The sequence below is a fragment of the Lethenteron reissneri genome, chromosome 20, assembly GCF_015708825.2.
Source record: "Lethenteron reissneri isolate LAM-NWPU_2019-01 chromosome 20, ASM1570882v1, whole genome shotgun sequence".
Taxonomy (NCBI): domain Eukaryota; kingdom Metazoa; phylum Chordata; class Hyperoartia; order Petromyzontiformes; family Petromyzontidae; genus Lethenteron; species Lethenteron reissneri.
The window spans coordinates 18902889-18922933 of record NC_083798.1 but is presented as its reverse complement, the minus strand read 5'-3'; the positions used below and the strand labels follow the sequence as shown (position 1 = coordinate 18922933).

The 20045-nt window shown below is 49.7% G+C and overlaps 1 protein-coding gene across 2 annotated transcripts; it reads left to right on the top strand.

Annotated features, from left to right (window-relative positions):
* On the top strand, window positions 1-17562 carry SLC23A3 (solute carrier family 23 member 3). Of its 2 annotated transcripts, XM_061555248.1 has the most exons (12): window positions 1-840; window positions 2677-2873; window positions 4790-4902; window positions 5547-5614; window positions 6713-6894; window positions 7189-7306; window positions 7771-7894; window positions 11114-11367; window positions 12406-12511; window positions 12950-13117; window positions 13787-13879; window positions 15357-17562. In XM_061555248.1, exons 1-12 carry the CDS (start codon window positions 694-696, stop codon window positions 15608-15610), a joined length of 1824 nt encoding a protein of 607 aa, XP_061411232.1. In that variant the 5' UTR covers window positions 1-693; the 3' UTR covers window positions 15611-17562. The 2 variants fall into 2 exon arrangements, with proteins under 2 accessions (XP_061411232.1, XP_061411233.1); XM_061555249.1 differs by lacking the exons at window positions 11114-11367; window positions 12406-12511.
* Window positions 17563-20045: the final 2483 nt, after the last annotated feature.

Sequence of the window (20045 nt, the reverse complement as noted above, 5' to 3'; positions counted from 1 at the left end):
AGGCATCATCTAGCCATAGCTGTAAAAAAACAGCTTAACATGTACAGTGCAATGTCTTAGTAACATGATCTAGCTGGTATTACTGACGGTCGTATAGTTTATATAACTAACTGCCTGCCTGGCTGTCATATCTCTGGAGGTTATGTTGGGTCCTCTTTGGTTCTTTCGGTAAAGTCACGTAGGTATAAAATAAATTAAATTGCCAGTTGTTGATTAAATCCAAATGACGCAGGGAGCTTACTCATAGTGTTCAGGAGTAGTAACACGTTACAAGCCAGCACATTACTGCCACCAGATTAGCCAAGGTAGGTACTGGTAAACTTGTTAGTGCATAATTTGGTTACGGTTACTTAGCGCGATTACTTTTTTTATGATTACTTTCTCAAAGTTTGAAGATGATTGCAAAAATAATTAAAAGGGGGAAATTATGGTGTCAGCGGCTTTGGTCGACGTGAGGAGAGCAGCACCCGACGCACAGAGATCGCCGTACCAAGCCCACGGTCACAGGAATGTGCTCTTACTTCTGACGCGAATACAATACTCGTTCGTTTGAAGAACGCGACCTTTGCGTTTTAAAATACCAAATATTAGGTTACACTGCGTCATTTCTAAAACGCCGAGCAATCATTAATCGGACGGGACCCGATTACTTGCCAAAGAGTAACCTCCCAACGCTTGCCCGATCGCGCAAAGATGTCACCGTGGTGCTACAAAGGCACGGCCCTGTGCATTGGTGGCACGGGCGACACGAGGGACCGGGGCAGTGCCAGGGTTGCCAAGGGGTGGCGGCAAGGCACGGCCGAGCCCGCCTGGATGGTGGCCATCCTCTACGCCGTGCAGGTGAGTCGTACGTTCTGCTCCGCTCTGCGCGCACTGACATATTTTGCTGTCTTTTCTTGGATTTTCTGTTTGCACATAGTCACTTTAAGATGTTTTTTGTTCATGTTTTTGTTTGTTGTTGCGGTTGCACCCGATTCAAGAGCCGAATGGCTCACAGGGCTATACCTAATGAATGAAACTTGAAACATTGGCCTGTGCAGGTCGTTTGTCGCGGTCTTAAACGAGCCAGAAGGAACGCGGCTGGAACGCGGCTGCCCCTCTGTGGGCTAAGGGCTGCCGCAGGGCGATGCCTCTATCTCGTGGATGGATGTGTGTAGTGGATGTTGAACTCCTTTCGCACCGTACGTAGCCAACCGCGCTAATCGGAGGTGTCGGGGAAGGACGGCGAACTGAACACAAATAGCAGTTCTAAAGAAATGAGTTTTGAATCTAGATTTGCATCGCTCAAGCGGCTTTCTAATACCGTTACATCGCGGGAACCATCTGTGCTCGATGTTGTCTGGTCCCGTCGCTTTCACAGCTTTGGTGGTCAATAAGGTGGACTCAAATTCAACTCTCGTGTAAGAGGATGAGAGCTGGGATGCGGCTGAGCACTTGGTTGCCTAAATAGGCTTCTCTTTGCGACCGTTGGTGTTCTGGAGAGGCCCGTTGTCCACTGCATTGGCCAGGCCATTTGAGTGGTCGGTGCCGGGAAGGCTTAGCCATCCCAAGGGTCCACAGCAGATTCCACGCTTCATGGCAGGAACGTGCGAACATGAGATTCTCAGCGGTTTCTCGCCGGGCCGAGTCGAGATATCTTTGCATTGCCTTGTCCGCTTTGTGCTGCCCCCCAGCAGTGCCTCCGTTTTAGGGAGCCAACACGGCTTATCGACTTTTCGATGGCCGTGGGGATGTTATATCCGGCAGAGAGTTTGATGATTTGACAGAAAATCTGTGGGTCAGTTTCGAGGCTCTTGATGCTGTCCTCGATTTTGGCTGTGGATCTCGGACCTCAGTGTGAATCACGGATGGGCGATGCTGGCTGTGCATGTAAATCAGGCAGGATTGTTTTGGGTCACTATTTTAAAACAATGTTGTATTTGACCAGGTAAAGCCCACTGAGCTTTGTAGCTCTTAATCAGAAGCGACCTGGCCACGAATGATAGCTCAAGCAAGTGGCTTATCACGTGGAACTTTATAGCAGTCAAATACTCTCAACGCGTGTTGATTCTTTGGGTCTTTCGGTAAAGTCACGTAGATAGGTTAAAAAAATAATAAAAATAAACAAAAAACTCACAAGCGACCGTCATCAGGAGGGAAAAGGGGAGGAACGCCACTAAACGAAAGCTGTTTATATATTTATTCTAAATGTGGAGGGAAAGAGCAGAGGACCGCGATAAAATCCACGTGACCACGGGGAGAACATGCAAACTCCAAATACACCAGGCAAGGTAGTTAACATCTCATCACCGTGGGTCGCGTACTCGCGTGCAGAGGCGCTGTCCGTTCCTCTCCGCAGGTATGAAACAGAGATCGTTGTTGTAGTCTCTCGGCCACCTACTGGACCGCAAGGCATAGCTTGTATGTACTGTATGTATGTTCAACTTCTTTTGCACCGTACGTAGACAACCGTGCTAATCGGAGGTGCTTCGGGTAAAACAGGAGGTCGGGCATTGGGTCTGCGGCGGACGATCCCGATCGGCGAGTCTGTTTGCCTGCCTTGTTGTTTTTTTGGCGTAAGCCCCACACACCGGCTGTGGCGGCTGACCAAAAGTCGGTGTCGGAATTGGGCCCCTCCACAACTGCCCAGAGGGGCCCCTCCTCCGACTCGTCTCGACCCCACTCGTCTCCCGGCAGCACGTGCTGCTGCTCGCCGCCTCCCTGCAGGCGAGCTACCTCCTGCTGCTGCCCTCCCCAGCGGCCGGCGTCGGTGGCCCCGGCTCGCGTCGCTCGGCTCTGCACGCGGACGGCCCGTGGCCCAGTCCCCAGCTGCTGGCCACGGGCTTCTTCTGCTCGGGCCTCTCCACGCTCGTGCAGCTCACGCTGGGCTCCAGGTAACCAGGGCGCCGCCGTGGTGAAATGTTAACTACCTCGCCTGGTATACAAGGAGGTAGTTGTGGGTTCGACCCCGAGCCTGGCGTCTATATATTTGGAGTTTGTGGTGTGTCTCTCTCCCCGTGGATGCACGGATTTTTCTACGGGTCCTCCGGGTTGTTCCTCCAAATTTAGGAATATGCGTTTAGAGTATGTGGCTGCGATTCCACGTGATAAGCCACTTCGATTAGCTATCCTTTGTGGCCAGATCACTTCTGAAACAAATAGCTGTATAGCTCAGTGCGCCTTACCTCGTAAACAAAAATAGTTTAGGTGCAGACGCTCACCCTTGCTGAGCAACTAAAGTCTCGACCACGTCCGCTCGGTACGAGATCACTGCTTCCTCTCTGCTGCTCACCAAGGCTGACACTGTTCCCCCACTGGTCGTCTTCACGGCTGAGGTTTTATTTCTCATGGAGAATTTGTCAGGCGCACAGTTTTCGTTCATCCCGAGAGACAATGACCAGAGGCGCGATAAACCACAGACAAGCGGGAACGCAGCCAGAGTTGGCGCCTACAATTTCCAAAGTTACGTCAAGTATATGTATGTATGTTGAACTGTCCCGCGCTAATCGGAGGTACACGAGTACGGTTTGGTTGTCGGTGTTAACGAGTGCCTGTCGCCCTCCAACAACAACGGGAGAACAAGTGGAGCGACGCTTACAACAACGAGCGGAGCACCGGGCGGCTTAAACGCAGCAAGTTTGCACGGATTATCTTAGTAGCAAAAGTAGCGACATATCCTACGGGCCCCGCACTTTCAAGGGGCCCGCGCTAAATGCTTTCAAGCTATCAATTCCGGTTCAGTGATTCTGCACTTGCTCTATTCCTATGGTACTATACTGCCTTCAACTTTTATGAACGACTGGGTGTTTAAGATTAGCGATTTGTCGTATTATCTGGCTGTATAGAAAATGAAAAAATACAATTACTTTACTATGCTAGTGTCGTGACTGTGATTGTCACTGTGTGGTGCCGGGCTTACGAAGCCACGGTGAATAATATGTTGTCATTATGTGCAGCCCGCTTACTGGGCGTAGTGCCAGCCCTAGCGGGGCTTGGGTGAGCGCTGGTTAGCGCGGAGGCACCGCGTGCAGTGTGCGGTGCGGGCTCCCGGTGAGGGAGCGAGAGGGAGCATCAGCCAGACAGGGTTACGTTGGGGCATGATACGCTGGTTGACCTGCTGACATGTGACCGGATGATATTGGAGGGGGGCCACCGGTGGATGGAGGCTGCTGGGCGGTCACGTGGTCTAAAATAGCTCTCGGGAGCCTTCGAGAAAGAGCTCGAGAGAGATCTGGAAGGTGGGCGGGGCGAAGGGCGGAGCCAGCCCCAGCTCGGGGTTCTTCGTGTGCTGGTGTGAAGAAGATCCACGTGGGGGAGAAGAAGCCTCTAGCCACGCGGTCCGGGACCCAGCTTGTGGTCCGGGCCGGGATAGCGAACCGTGTCTAGTTCTGCCGTAGCATGGTTAGATGGGCATTCAAGACGCGAGTGAAGATTGTGTGATGTTGCGTTAAGTTGCGGAATAAATAGTATTGCTCCCAAGATAACGTCTGCGACTCAGTTGAACTCACTACACAAAAAAAAAATTAGGGCCCCTTTATAATATATGCTACAGGCCCCGCACTAGCTTAATCCGGCACTACATCTACCAGTCATCCCGGTCAATCAATCCATGACACCTGGGTCTGTCCCGTGACCCCCTGCGAGCAACGAGCCTTCGACACTTCACGTGACCTCAGAGTGCACCTAGCCTGGCACATGCGCCGTGGCGACGTCACAGCCACTTAGTGGCGAATAGCGGCTGTTGTTGTTGTCTGCCCTGTCCCCGAGTTCAACTTCCACTGTCTAAGGGGAAGGGTCGCGCTGTGTGTAGGTTGCCCGTGCTGCAAGGGGCCTCCACAGGGGCCTCGGCTCCGCTGCTGCTGCTGCTGGGCCGCTACTCATCCTGCCCCCCCGGCGACGCGGCATGTTCCGCGCAAGCCGCGGGTACGTGGCGGCGTGATCGAGGGTGGAAGGGCAACGGCGGGGAGCGAGTGGTGGGGGGGGGGGGGCAGTCTCAGCGTTGACACGTGGGAGACGCACGCGGAGACAGCGAGACGCGGAGAGAGGGAGACAGACTGGGAGACAGACGTGGCCGCAAAGAGAGACACGGATAGTGGACACGGTTGCAAACAGATGCGCTGACGCGGAGACAAACGCAGAGCTACCAAGAGACAGAGAGGCACAGAGACCGATAGAGGCGCGGATACAAGCAGAGACATACTGGGGGACAAACGACGATACGTCGATATTAATTATTGATTACAGTTTATTGCAATGGGTGGGGGTAAGTGCCCTGTTCCTACATTCGTCAATGTTGAATCACACAAAAATGTGTCTGCTCATGTGAGCATGGGGCAATGCTCATCTCAACCACTGTTGACTATCCACTGTGGCAATCATACACCAACATAGAACAGATGATGGGCTTAGGCTACCCCTGGGCTGGGAATTGAATTTCGAACCTTCTGGTTGTGAATCCGGCACCATAAACACGGCACCTACCTTCTGGGATATCATTACGAATAGAAGTTACGCAGCAATTAGTAACGAATCTGTCTCTGTGTGTTACTTGTTCCTAACCACATTAGGTACCAATAACAGCAACTCCAGCATCAATGCCACAGCCAACTACGAGTGGCCAGAGCGTGCCGGGGAGGTGAATGAAATGCACTCAATACCATAACCCCACAGCAGAAACTTAAGTAGTCACGTGGAGAACATGCACACCCCAAATATACAGCAGCAGGCGTCAGGGTCGGGATCGAACCCACGACCAGGCGAGGTAGTTAACATCTCACCACCGAGGTGTTATTTCTTTAGTACTGTATATTATTACAGGCAGTGCCGGATTATCCATGTAGCAAAAGTACCACACAGCTACGAGCCCCGCACTTTCAAGGGCCCCGCGCTAAATTATTTCAAGCTGTCAATTCCGGTTCAGTGATTCTCCACTTTCTCTATTACTATAGTACTATACTGCCTTCAACGTTTATGAACGACTGTGCGTTAAAGGTTAGCGATTTGTCGTATTATCTGGCTGTATAGAAAATGAAAAAATACAATTTACTATGCAAGTAAAAAAAATGTGTTTTAATATTTATTTAGGGCCCCTTCATAACATATGCTACAGGCCCCGCACTAGTTTAATCCGGCACTGATTATAGGGTTAAATCCATCCCGGTTAATCGTTGGGCATAGCTTTCCTGGTGGATCGCGGAGCCCGTTGAGATTCACCAAAGTGGATCGCAGTGCTCGTTGTCAAGCTTACAAATTTGTTCTCAATGGGGAAGCTTATTCAAAAGTGGAAGCAGAATGTAATCATTAGATGGCGCACAATACAGTGACATACATATGGGGTGGTGTCCAGATTGGCCAATGGAAGACAAGCTTCTTCACTTCTGACCAACTGGTGTTGAGACAATAGTTTAGTTGCGATCAGTGCTTGATTAGGCTTCTAGCCATTCGTCGAAAAGTAAATGTATAAGTCCCTGTCATGAAACCTCTTCATCCTGCAGCCCGTGTTCACTGACATATCCCCTCTGCAGAAACATCATAGTACTGTAGAGGAATTGGAAATTGTTTTGAGAAGTGCCAGTATGGCATGTAAACAATTGCTCGGAGGGATTGTGGCCGATAGCCAGCACGACTGAGTGTGCAGCCAAAGGAGGCGGTTCGTGTCGGAGCACACATCCACCGCGGAGATGGAGCAAAAGGAGCAGCGATGAGATCCGCTCGTGTGTGCAATGTCGTGCAGCTGGGCGGGGCGCTGCTGCTGTCCGGCCTGGTGCAGGTGCTTCTCGGGGCCCTGGGGGCTCCGGCACGGCTGGCCGTGCTGTGTGGGCCCATGGTGCTGGCGCCCGTACTCTGCCTTCTCGGTTTGGCCGGATACCAGCACACGGGCGAACTTGGCGGCAGCCACTGGGGTCTTACTGCCGGGTAACTACAGCCACATACCGTTCCGTCCGTTCGTCCGTCCATCTGTCCACTTGGGTTCAAGAAAATGTCCCGGTGGTCTGTCCTGGTTTCCTAAAGCATTTGTGAAAATCGGGATTATATATTCTGGTCTCGTGCTATGACATCGTGTCTCTGGAGTCGATAAAAACGAGTACCGCGTTGTGGCAAGACATCAGTGGTTGATTCCGGTCGAGAGCGACCCCTTAAATGGTAATGTGGAATTTCCAGCGCTTTGACTCTCTGGACTCGGTGCCTTGACAGTGGTGTCGTCCGCAGGGGAACGCTGCTGCTGGTGCTCCTGTCCCAGCACATGGAGAGGCATCGCCCTGCACAAGGGAAGGCGGGACCTCTCCGTCAGCTGTGGGCAGTGCCGGCTGCTTGTCGGAAACTCTCGGTATGGCACGAAACGCGCCGCCACTCCGCGTCCTCGGTCGCCTCGCCTCCCTTCGAGTACGCGCAACGGTGCGGCACGGTGCTTGGCACGCTGCAATGTGAACCCGCCAACCTGCTCACGGCTAGCAGCAGCGTTGGCGAGTGACATCTAAAACTGATCCTGGGCCTTCATTCACCAACCTGCACGCACCAGCGTGATGAAGCATGGGCAAACAGCCCCCATGACTGACACGGCATGGGGAGGCCTTCATGCAGCATTTTTAAAAATGTAAATTCTAATAAAATCATATATTAGTGTTACATTTAAGATAATATAATGGAAAATGTGACGTAATTTTCATAGTTTAAGCATTACACACAACAGATCAATGTCCGTGTTGCTGTGTGAATTGTGCTGTCCACTTGTCCAGGTTGTTATGTGTGCATTGTCCTGGTCACTGTGTGGGTCACTGTGCTCGCCGGCAGGTGCTGCTCACTGTTGCTCTGTGCTGGGCTCTCTGCTCTGCTCTGCCCTCACTCTCCTTGCCGCCCGGCCACTCGCAAGACGACGGAGCGGCCACTGTGGCCTGGCTCAGCCTGCCCTATCCAGGTAAAACTCCACTAAACTATTTTTCTTTTTACCAGGTCAGGCCCAGAAGCGATCTGGCCACAAATAATAGCTCAACAGAGTAGCTAATAACTTGGAAATTAATAGCAGCCAACACTCTAATCGCACATTTCTACACATGGAGGGGAAGAACCGGAGGACCTGGAGAAAATCCATGCAACCACGGGGAGAACATGCAAACTCCAAATATACAGGAGTCAGGGTTGGGATCGAACCCACGTCCACCTGTTTACCAGTCAAGGTAGTTAACATCTCCTAGCCACTGTGGCACCCCAGTGCACGGCCACCAACTGCCTCCGCCTCTTGGAGCATGTGGCCTAGGGTTGCCACGTGTTCCACAGACCAAACTCGGACACGTGTCTCGGTGGGCCGAGGTCTATCAACACGATGCAGTGGATGGTAATTAAGTCGATTCCTGACACCCTGGACTCTTCTGGTAGTATACCTGGATCAGTGGCAACACTAACGCAGCTTCATGTTACATACGTATAATACATTGAAGTATGATAAAGCAACCCTCATGACGGACACAACATGGCAAAGGAACTTTACATTTTATATGTTTTAATTAAGATTCATGACGGGGCCATATTTTAATCGTAAAACACTACCCCATCCAAGTTGACCCAACTTTGTTCATTGTTTCGTTACATTTTTTCATTTAGACACTAAAGGACGTAATGTGTTTATGGGATGTAAGAAAAAAAACCTGTTAGAGTCGTATAATAATGATGAAATGGTGGTCACGGTGGTCGTTAAGTATTTCCAGCGTTCATTCACAGTGGGGTGCCGACTGGACTCGCTACTCGTGCTGGGTGAAATGGCCGTGACGATGAATACAGCCACGTCAAACATGGCCCATTACCTGCTGCGCTGTTGCGAAGTCAAAAGAACATACCCTCCCCCACTGTGCTTGGTAAATCAGTCACTTCTGCGTGGTCAGAATTGATATCGACGAATAGGACAATCATTACCCCACTCTCCTATCTAATTGTAAAAAAACAACTTTACTGTCAAATCTAGATATCTGTAGGCCTATTTAGCATTTCCATAATCGTCATCATCAGAAACAATCTGTCCACTGCTGGATGTAATCACCATTTGCTCGTATACTAGAGCTGATCTAATCTCTCCATTGCCTTGGTAGTTGCCGACTTTGGGCAAGTTCCATCATTTGGCTGCCATTCTCTCACCAGCCTCATCCCTTAGCCATTTTCCAAATCTATCCATAATGCGTCCTAGCCCAAATCGACTATCTACGAATTTGCATTTGTTCTATGATCGATGTGTTCGTTTTTCTGCCTTTCGGTGTAATTCCCAGCATGTATCTCCAAGTTTTTCTTGTACACTTTAAACAACAACTAAACATTTCCATGGCTCAGCGCTGTGAACAGGTGATGGGCATTGCCTCAATGCTTTGTTGAGCAGGGAATGACTTTGGACAGTTTGTATTTTGGTAATATTTTTTAAATATTGTTTTTGCTCCCTACGCCGTTTGGGCTTTCGTTGTTGTGTCAGTCATGAAACCATCAATATTCTATTCATAACCCTTGCAGCAATCACTACATCACCTTGTGTCAGAGGACATACTACTTCTAAAATCGCTGAAATGGACATTAAATTCAGTGAAAACCCACGTTTTACGTGATGGGTGTGTTTTTGTGCAGTCCTTGGTAACTTGGCTGAGACCATCAACTCACTGCCCTTGAGAACCTGATTTAATCACAGATGGCTGAAACGCAGAGGGGAATCCAGGATTTAAGTGGTGCTGGCTCAGTGCACTGACTTGGTATTTATTACCTGAGACACCTTGGCCATTTTGAAAGCGAAATATTCTAAAGTGCTGTGGTTAGAGCCTGCAGTTCAAGTTCAAGTTCGTGTATTTGGTATAGCCCTGTGAGCCATTCGGCTCTTGAATCAGGTGTAACCGCAACAAACAAAAAACAAAAACATGAACAGGAACACATCTTAAAGTGAATATGTGACTAAGTGCAAACAGAAAATCCAAGAAAAGACAGCAAAATATTGCAGAAAAAGCACCGTACATCAACGCTTTGTGCAAAAATCCCAGTGGGATGCAAGTCAAACAACAACAACAACAACCACAAGACAACTTAGATTAAGGCCATCAGTCTTACTCCGTACTACAACAAACAAACATGGCTAAACCAATTAACTTTTCGAAATCACCAAAATAAAGCCATGAAAGAAATGAAACAGTGATCATAGGAACTGTTACAGAGCCATACAGAGAGAGAGACGGCGGAGCCCCCTTGTACGCGCACGTGGTGTTGCACGTGACACGGTGATGTTGCACATGGCATGGTGGTCATCAACGCGAGGCATCGTGACGCGATCGCCACCTGGTGGCTCTGTCTGCCATTGCTACTCACGATTGCTCGGCACTTGCAGAGCCATGTTGGAAATTCACTGCTGAATGAAGGCCGCTCCACTCGGATCGTGGGACCATTTGACCATAATTCATCATGAATAGGGGCAGGCGGCTAGGAACGGTTCAGATACCACTAGCCATTGATGTTTAGCCGTGGCCATAAATTAAACAGAGGTTGTTAGCACAAACTACGGTGGTGGTCATTTCTTAATGGCAGTCATGAGCCAAGTGTAAAATCTCAATTTAGGTAACAGATATCAGTGGGATTCATAGGACAATCATTGTTGACTTCTAGCCAGGTGATAGCACCTCATCAGATGGGTGCTTATTTGACTGAACTCGGAGGGATGATGTTGAAAATGTTGACGATAATGCCATTGATGGGGTGAAGTCAACCCTCGCCGGGATTTTAACTTGGGAAACCCCACGATTTGGAGCACGACTGCTTGACCAACTGAGATTTCCCTTACGAAGGTTGGGAATCGAAATCCTGGCCAGGGATTGCCTACGTCTATCATTCCTCTGGGGTAAATAGCATAATTAGCGTTTAGTGAGAAGTCAACAGTTTTGCTCTTATAAATAAACGTATCTTTACTGTGGTAATGTAGAATTTTCACCGACGTTCCAGGACTGCCAAACAAACTAAACACCACCCAGTGCTCGTTTTGAACGACACAAGACACTTCGGCTTCGAGATCAACAAGAAAACGATGATAACGGTGACTTATGATGACAACGATTATGGGGGCAGCGGGCGTTGCTGGCGGTCACGGTGATCACCCGGTCCGCACTGCGCTCATCGCGTGCAGGCCGCATGGGCTGGCCGGTGCTGAGCGCCGACGCGACGCTGGCGGGGCTGGTGCTGGCCGCAGCGAGCACGGCGGAGACGCTGGGCTGCTACGTGCTGGCGACGCGACTGCTCCGCTCGCCGGCTCCGGGCGCGAGCGCCGCCTCGCGCGGCCTCGCCGCGCAGGGGCTCGGCTGCGCCGTCTCGGGGCTGCTGGGATCTCCGGCCGCGGCCGCCGCTAGCCTGCCCAACGCCTGTGCCCTGGGGCTCACCGCCGTGAGTGTGTGGACGCCCCTGATGAGGTTAAACGAAACCGCTAAACTATGTATTTTTTTTTACTTCGCCAGGTAAGGCCCGCTGAGCTGTGCAGCTGGGTTTTTTTTCTTCCCAGAAGCGACCTGGCTATCACAAATGATAGCTTATCGTCACGTGGGAATTTACAGCAGCCAAATACTCTAAACGCACGTCGATTCGAAATGTGGAGGGAAAAACCGGAGGACCCGGAGAGAAATTCACGCTACCACGGGGAGAACACGCGTACTCCAAATGTATAGGCGTCAGGGTCGCGATCGAATCCACGACCTCCTGCATACCAGGCGAGGGAGTTAACATCTCCTAACCACCGTGACGAGGCCAGCGCCTGTTGCCCAGCTGTCTTTGGACTGGCTGAATGCGTGGGATAGGCCAAAAAGAAATGCCGCATGGGTTTGTATTTATTTATATAAAACATGTTGTGGGTTTACTCTCCAACACACCGGTGTGCTGAAGCAGTATCTAATTGGGACATTTTGTTTACGTGACAAACCTTACTAATTGGCTGTGTTGGGTGGTGGTGGATTAACGACACATTTATATTCACACGATATAACCTATACAACCTTTATTATGAATGTTTCTGCGCTGATTCGTTATTTTCATATAATTACACCGAATCAACATTTGTGAACCGGCAGAAGTCCTCCTCCAACAAGCCAACCCCAACGCCAGATCAAACGCTCGCCTAAGGACATCTGATGCCCTTGAGGATCACTTTCTAGGAAGCCAGCAGTTGTTATGCTCTGGACAATCTGGCCCCCACCATATGAATGTGCGATCAACGCCACTGCATCGGCAACATTGAGATGGGCACCGGACAATGTGTTTGAACCCGGCGACACGTTTACTCTTTTTTCTCGTAATGACCTTATTTATATTCTCTCAACCTCCCCGCCATAACCCTCACACCCCCCACGCAACCATTTCCCCGCACCCCCATCACCGCCGCACTCCAACTCATCATCCCTCCATTGGACGGGGGGGGGGGGTGTTCGGCAGGAGGGCAGCCGTCGGAGCGTTCTGCTGGCAGCCGTGCTCTGTCTGCTGCTGGGAATGAGTCCTCGTTTCTCAGCGTTGCTCGCCTCACTCCCCCTGCCCGTGCTGGGTGCGTACGCACTGCCTCCAAACGCCCGACACCACTCGGCACAAACCAGCACTCCCGGCATGTAACGCTCGGCTAACAATTCGATAAATTGTCACGAATCACGGTTGGCATTCCATTCAAGAAATAATTTTTCGTTTTACTCGTTCATACTGCCTCGTTTATATGGTTTCTCTACAATGCTCGTCGACGTTTTTAAACAATATTGTGTTTTTTTTCCGCTAATGCCCCATGGTGCAGACAGAGGGCACTTACCGATAACGTCTTGTAAACCCACAGTAGCTGATAACTATCAAGGGGCTGATGCTGCTCAGAAGAGCAACGCCGGTCAAGTTTGTGTATTTCGACAAGTGCCGCCGGATAACATGTCTGCAGTAACAGACTCCGGCAGAACTCGGTGCTCCACACACCGACTCGCGCGCGTGTGTGCGGCACTTGCAGGCGTGGTGCTCGGAGTGACGCACAGCGTGGCGGTCGGTGCTGGGATCTCCTACTTCCAGTACTTGGACATGGACTCGGGACGGTGCATCTTCATCGTGGGCTTCTCCCTCTTCATGGCGCTGCTACTGCCCCGCTGGATGCAGGACCACGCGCAGAGCATTGCCAGTGGTACGGCCGCGCCGTTCGGGTTGCGTCCCGGACGGCATCCGCGTTGGCGCTCACCTGTGATCTCGGTGCGAGTGTGGATGTGGTTGGTCGAATAGAAATTGAGCGTGATGGGTTGTTGTTTTTTTTCCCGCGTGGTCATTGGTGACCGCGCTGAGATCATCAGCTCACTCGGCTTGAGAACCCACTTTAATCACGGGTGAGTGAGGCTCAAATTCAAACCCACGATCTTGGTCGTGTTATCTCAGTGCATTGTTTAAAACTACTTTTATTTTGTTTTAACCAGTTAAGGTCCACTTAGCTATGTAGCCCTTTTTCAGAAGCTACCTCGCCACAAATGATAGCGCAACCAAGTAGCTTATCACGTGGAAATGTATAGCAGCCAAATACTCTAAACGCGTATTTTGTAAATGTGGAGGGAAAAACCGGAGGACCCGGAGAAAAATCCACGTGACCACCGGGAGAACACGCAAACACGTGCTCGTGTTGGCGTGCCTGTCTCAGCGGGCATATGTTAGCGTCTGCATTTTCGTGTGTGGGTGTGAATACAGTGCGCGTTTGTGCCTGCGTGTCCATGTGTATGTGGGCCCTTGGCTGCGCGTGGGATCGCGGTTGTTGCCTCTGTGTGCTCACATCTGCGTGTCTGTGCGCGCGTGGTGCACTCCTGCGCAGGGCGCGCGTGGTACAGCCCCCTCCAGTCGCTGCTGCGCACGCCCGTACTCCTGGGAGGCGCCATGTCCCTGTTGCTGGACACTACCGTGTCAGGTACACTGGGATCAATCGACGGGAGGAAAGGATTCGGACCCCAACGTGAAACGATCGACCACGGTTACACGTGCGCGATAACTTCCCATGTAGGAAACTCACGCGAAAGGTGCCACCCGACGGAGATACGCGTCGAGTGTGGATGTGCGCACACATTGAGACGTGTGTGTGCATGTATGTATGGCGAACTTCTTTCACACCGTACGTAGCCAACCCGTGCTAATCAGAGGTGCGGGAGACATCGCGGGTGCAGAACGAGAGCAAAGAGCTATGACGAAGGTGTTGGGAAAATCAGGGGGGAGCTACTCAAGTAAGGGGAATAAAAGACAATAATGGTAAAATGCAGAACGGGAGGAAGCATCAGGGGACATGGATGGAGCACTTTCCAAGATTGATATGATCCCTGTAATACCACGGACCTGACGGTGTTCAGCACAATATTGGCTCAACCTGCCGTCAATGACCGCAGCCAAGACTTACTAAGAGAGGATTTGGTCACAGCAGGTGGCAGCGTTATCATGGAGGAAAGCTACTCCGCAGAGCGGGAACACAGTAGACTATCCTTCTCGCCACGCCATGCACAGGAGCTGCTTATAAAGGCACCAGTAGCCAATCCAATGGATCTTGCATAAATAACTTCGCCATGATATCAGTTTCACATTCAGCGTTGGTAAACCTTGTTTTATGACCCTACACCAATGGGGACTAGGCTCTAAAGAAAGCCGTCTCGGGTGTGGGCCAATCAACTTCAAGGACAGTGCATATTATCATCCTTATCAGAGTTGCTTCTTTTTGTTTGCTTTTTTGACTACTTGTGTTGTGGTCATTGCAAACATGATGCCTTGAATAAAGGTGTCAGTTTTGTACCAGTTAAAAGGGTAAAAACCTACTATTATATTTTGCCACTGGTAAAAGAGATCTCATAGTGTAAATGCTTACCCCGAGCTCTCAATACTCTGATATTGCACTGTGTTTGAGTTGTACGCCTTCTGGTGTCATCTGGCCCTACACCAATGGGGACTAGGCTCTAAAGAAAGCCGTCTCGGGTGTGGGCCAATCAACTTCAAGGACAGTGCATATTATCATCCTTATCAGAGTTGCTTCTTTTTGTTTGCTTTTTTGACTACTTGTGTTGTGGTCATTGCAAACATGATGCCTTGAATAAAGGTGTCAGTTTTGTACCAGTTAAAAGGGTAAAAACCTACTATTATATTTTGCCACTGGTAAAAGAGATCTCATAGTGTCTTGTTTTATGGGTTACCTTCCCCGTCTTTAAACTGAAAACGGGATCTACGTGATTGGCCACCAATACCTTCAGAACCCAATACCTGCTCGGGCACAAGAACAATTCCACTGACGAAGGCTGTATTGCTGCAAGCATGGAGCAGCCCACGTCGATGCCGCGTCGGGCTAGAAGCTTGCCACACGCACGCATGGACCCGTCGTGGAAGCTGTCCCCGCACTGTGTGACCACCAGGCACGCCCGAGGAGCGGGGTCTCTTCGCGATGCGCCTGGCCCAGGATCTTCAGGGCGGACCCGGGAGGCCGGCTACTCGCAGTGCCGCGCGCGGTCGCTGGGCGGCGCTGCGCTGTGCGACCTTCCGTGCCTTTGTGACGTCACGATCCGCCTCCAGGGCTGCCCGAGCCAACGGGCATCGCCCGGCGCCGGGAGACGCGGCCCCCGTTCACGAGATGCAGTCGCTGGCTCGGGGCGCGAGCTCCAACTGCTGACGCGCGGAGCTACAGCGCAAGTGCCTGTTGATGACCTTCGTCTTGTTATGTAACAGTACAGGCGACTATGGTGGATTTTTTTTTTGGTTCGGAGCTCTGGCTCGAATATGAATGTAATGATTAATCAAATGATAATGAATTCAAACTAGATTCGAAGCTTTCGTGACTGCAGGAATGATTCTTTGGTTCTTTCGGTAAAGTCACGTAGAAAGAAATTAAATTAAATAATAATAGAATGCGACGTTTCGATTGCAACACAAGCAACCATCATCAGGTACAAATGAATGGGAAAACAAACATAGTAAACTTGGAAATATAATGCAAATACAACACAGAGAGTCGGCCAACACAACAGTCAACACCCCACCTGGTTGATTACGTTCCTCGAAAGATTGCTAAATTTGAGAGAGACACAACACATAGACACACAGATAGACACACAAGCAGAGAGAGAGACTCACACAGAGACAAACAGAGAGAGACTCACACATGGGCAGAGAGGGGGGGGGGCAGAGGGGGAGTTGTGTGGAATCCCTGCCCATAGCGGCCAGAGTAGAGAATGGACCCATAAACAAGCACGGAACAAGCACGGTAGAAATCAGGAATTCCACACAACGCTCCGTGCTTGTTTATTTAGATGTCCAGTGCCCAGCTCGTCCATCCGCTTTGGGTAGGAATTCCACACAACTTCCCCTCTGCCCCACCCCCCACTCTCTATTTAAGGCCTCGACACAGAGACGTTGTCTTTCTGTGTGCCCATGTGTGTGACTCTCTCTGTTTGTCTCTATGTGAGTCTCTCTCTGCTTGTGTGTCTGTCTGTGTGTCTCCGTGTCTATGTTTTGTCTCTCTCTCAAATTTAGCAATCTTTGGAAGAACATAATCAACCAGGTAGGGTGTTGACTTGTGTTAGCCTACTCTGTGTTTTATTGCATTGTATTTCCAAGTTTACTATGTTTGTTTTCTCATTCATTTGTACCTGATGATGGTTGCTTGTGTTGCAAACGAAACGTCGTATTCTAGTATTATTTTATTTAATTTCTTTCTACGTGACTTTACCGAAAGAACAATATAATTATAATGAATTGTTATGCTTGGGTCAAGTCGCGTGCATACGCATTTGTTATTTATGAGAAATGCAAATTTTACGCAAATACAACCTTCATGGGGGATGGAGTAGTATCACAGTGGTTAGCGTACTGCACTGTGAACCCGGTCAGCTAAGTTAAGTTCCCGGCTGCAGGTAATATTACTGCCAAGTGAGATCTTAATCACATCTGCCCCTGCCCCCCCCCCCTCCTCTCTTGACCAACAACCCCCACTGACCAGCGTGGTGAGGTATGGTCAATTCATCCCAATGACCAACAATGGTGTATAACACCTTCATCCACCAGTAGACAGATAAAGGGTTGTGACTTTAATGAATTATTATTATTTTAAATCTTGACTGAAAGCTTTCATGACTGAAGGAATGAATATTCTTGGGTCTTTCGGTAAAGTCACGTAGAAAGGTTCAAAGAAAATAACAAAAATAACAAAAAAACTACGACGTTTCGATCGCAACACAAGCAATCGTCATCAGGAGAAAAAAGAGCGGGAAAGCTGCTGAGGCAATGCTACGAGTGAGACAGAACAAAAGGAAGAGACAAATAACATTCGACGCATTGCAAACGAGACAAAAACTTCGTGATTTTTTAATGGCATTTTTGAATGGCGATTTATGAAGAGTGGAGTTTTGGGAACCTTCCCATACCAAGCATATTATGGGGTTTAAACACATTCCTGCGGAGGGAGCTGGTAGGAACGTTGGGTTGCTCGGTCAATGGCCAGGGTCAACGGCGGCATGGTGTATTCCGCAAATATGCCCGACTGTGAGAGCGGGCACAAGCCGGCGTGAGTAGGTTAAACGTTGAGTTTTATAAGGGCACCACGGGGTGACCAGCCCCTCCCCACCCAGCCCCACCCCTCCCACCCCCCACCCAGCCCCACCCTCCCCACCCAATCCCTTCCCACCCTCCCGACCTGGCCCCTCCCCACCCTCCCCATCCAGCCCCTCCCCACCCAGCCCCACCCTCCCCACCTAGCCAAACCCCACCCAGCCCCACCCCTCCCACCCCCCACCCAGCCCCTCCCCACCCCCCACCCAGCCCCGCCCCTCCCACCCCACACCCAGCCCCACCCTCCCCACCCAGCCCCTCTCTCCCCACCCAGCCCCTCCCCACCCTCCCCTCCACACCCTCCTCTCTCCACCCACCCCTCCCATTTTTGGATGCACGATGGACGGGCACAATAATCTCCTGTGGGCTGTTGTAACCTGGATTGCCAGTCGACATGTTGCTCGCCGACGTTGAATGTCATGACTGTCTACGGTAAACGTATTTATTATGATTTAGAGATCACGGTGATTTTATGGTAAAGCAGTTAGTCACGTGTAGGTTGGTGTGCATGTGTATGGTAACGTTTTCTCAGTATTTTAAAAAACCTTTTTAACGTTTAAGGGGACGTAAACCAGTGTATTTGTAGCGTCAGTCTGACACTCTGCATGACAATAGTAAAATTGTGCATGCTATAGTCGATGTAGTAAGTACAGCACCATGAACTACAATTCGGCTGTAGCTTAACGATAGAGCGATGTTTTGCATAAGTGTCATTTCTGGTTATTTCATTAAATATTGTTTTTACATGTCCTGTGTGTATGCGGTCTATGGATAACTCTAATTTATAATCTGTGCTGGGACATGGAGATGTTGGATGTGTAACCTGCTGCGGTCGAATGAAAGCCCAATGGCTGCTGTCCAGGGTGCTGAACAAGCTGCAATGACCATCAATGCGCTCATAACTCGGGTCTTATTCTTCAAGGGCTTGCCTTGCAAATACTGTGTAGCAACCACGTGCTTACGTAAACGCTGTATGATGCTGCTGGTCCTGTATTCGACTAGCACGCTTGGCTACGTAAGAAGTTCAACATACATGCATTCATAACTCACAGTAACGTCTGTAATATCACCAAACAGCTTGTGGTATTGCACACCTGTAATACAATGCTTTGATGGTAATGTTGGTGGGTTATACTTGGATGTGAAACGGGGCTACGAGGTAGCCAGAATGAGGTAACACAGCAAGTGGGTTGCAGACCTATCTCTGGATTATTGAGCGTTCTTGGCTTGTGTGTGAGAGAGTTTTCTTCCTACACTCTGGCTTTCGTCCACAAGGGGACTCAATAAAAACAATTAGGTCAAATGTTCCACGCCGACCCCCTCCTCGACATAGGTGTTAGAACTGAGTGAAGCTCTGTCGGATTAATAAATTACGCGATTATTTGACAGGAATTGAAACGTGACATTTCATGGTTCAGCAGCTCCACCGAGACTCCACATGCCTCTTCCTTGCATTCCTTTAACAAACATGTTACGTATTTCACCCCCCCCCCCACCCGGCCTCCACACACAGGACTTCTGAAAAATCCTTGAGCTGATTTTTTAAATTATTTTTCTACCACGTGTCACACTCCCGCGACGAGATTGTGACGTGGCAGTTAAAAATTCATTTTTTTAAATTCTCGGAGCAGTACATTTTAGCAACACTTTTAAGTGCTACGTCAAAGGTACTGTGGTGGGGATGTTTTTGTTGCTGTGCAGTCAGTGACCAGGGATGAAACCGTCGTCTCGCTGCACTTGAGATCCAGGTGGCCGAAACCTGGATTCGAAACCGGAACTCTTGAGCCATCCGACTACGTTACTCTGCCCGCCGGTTGTAAACGAACATCATCATGACAGTGGCATGGGGTGTTGTTTTCTCTCTTGTCTCGTGGCCCAAACAGACACCCACTTAATTTCAAATAACCCCATGTCTGCCGAGGATTTCCCTCAGATTCTTTAAAAGGAGCAAAGTTATCTACGTATATTTGTATAAAATCTTGATTAAGATAAACTATACTCTTTGGTTCTTTCGGTAAAGTCATGTAAGTATAAAATAAAATAGATCACGACGTTTCGGGCGCAACACCAGCGTCCGTCATCATGTGACAGACGCAATTGTTTCTTGCTGTGGTTGTTCCACCTGATGACGAACGCTTGTGTTGCGCCCGAAACGTCGTGATCTATTATTTTTTCTACCTACGTGACTTTGCCGAAAGAACCAAAGAGCATGGATTCCTGCAGTCACGAAAGCTTCAAATCAAGATAAAATATGTTTTCAGTATTATATAACTACCATATCTTGTGTGCATTCCCTTTGGCATCGTATTGATAATGGTAACCTCATTTCAGATCATCAGAGGCAATTACGCAATATATGCATACACGCACACAACGATGTCACATTTAGTGACAGACTGTAGGGGGTTAGTGCTATTCACAAGCACCTATTAAGGCTGGCAAATCACAAAGGGGGGGGGGGGAGGAGGTGTGCTCAGAACTCAGTGCTAATGCTTACACAA

Excerpts from the sequence above, each read along its gene's own strand:
- SLC23A3 (XM_061555248.1), top strand. The coding sequence starts at position 694 with ATGTCACCGTGGTGCTACAAAGGCACGGCCCTGTGCATTGGTGGCACG. Across the intron at positions 5,615-6,712 it reads GGCCAGAGCGTGCCGGGGAG|CTGGGCGGGGCGCTGCTGCT; the intron begins GTGAATGAAATG and ends AATGTCGTGCAG. Across the intron at positions 7,895-11,113 it reads GCTCAGCCTGCCCTATCCAG|GCCGCATGGGCTGGCCGGTG; the intron begins GTAAAACTCCAC and ends CATCGCGTGCAG.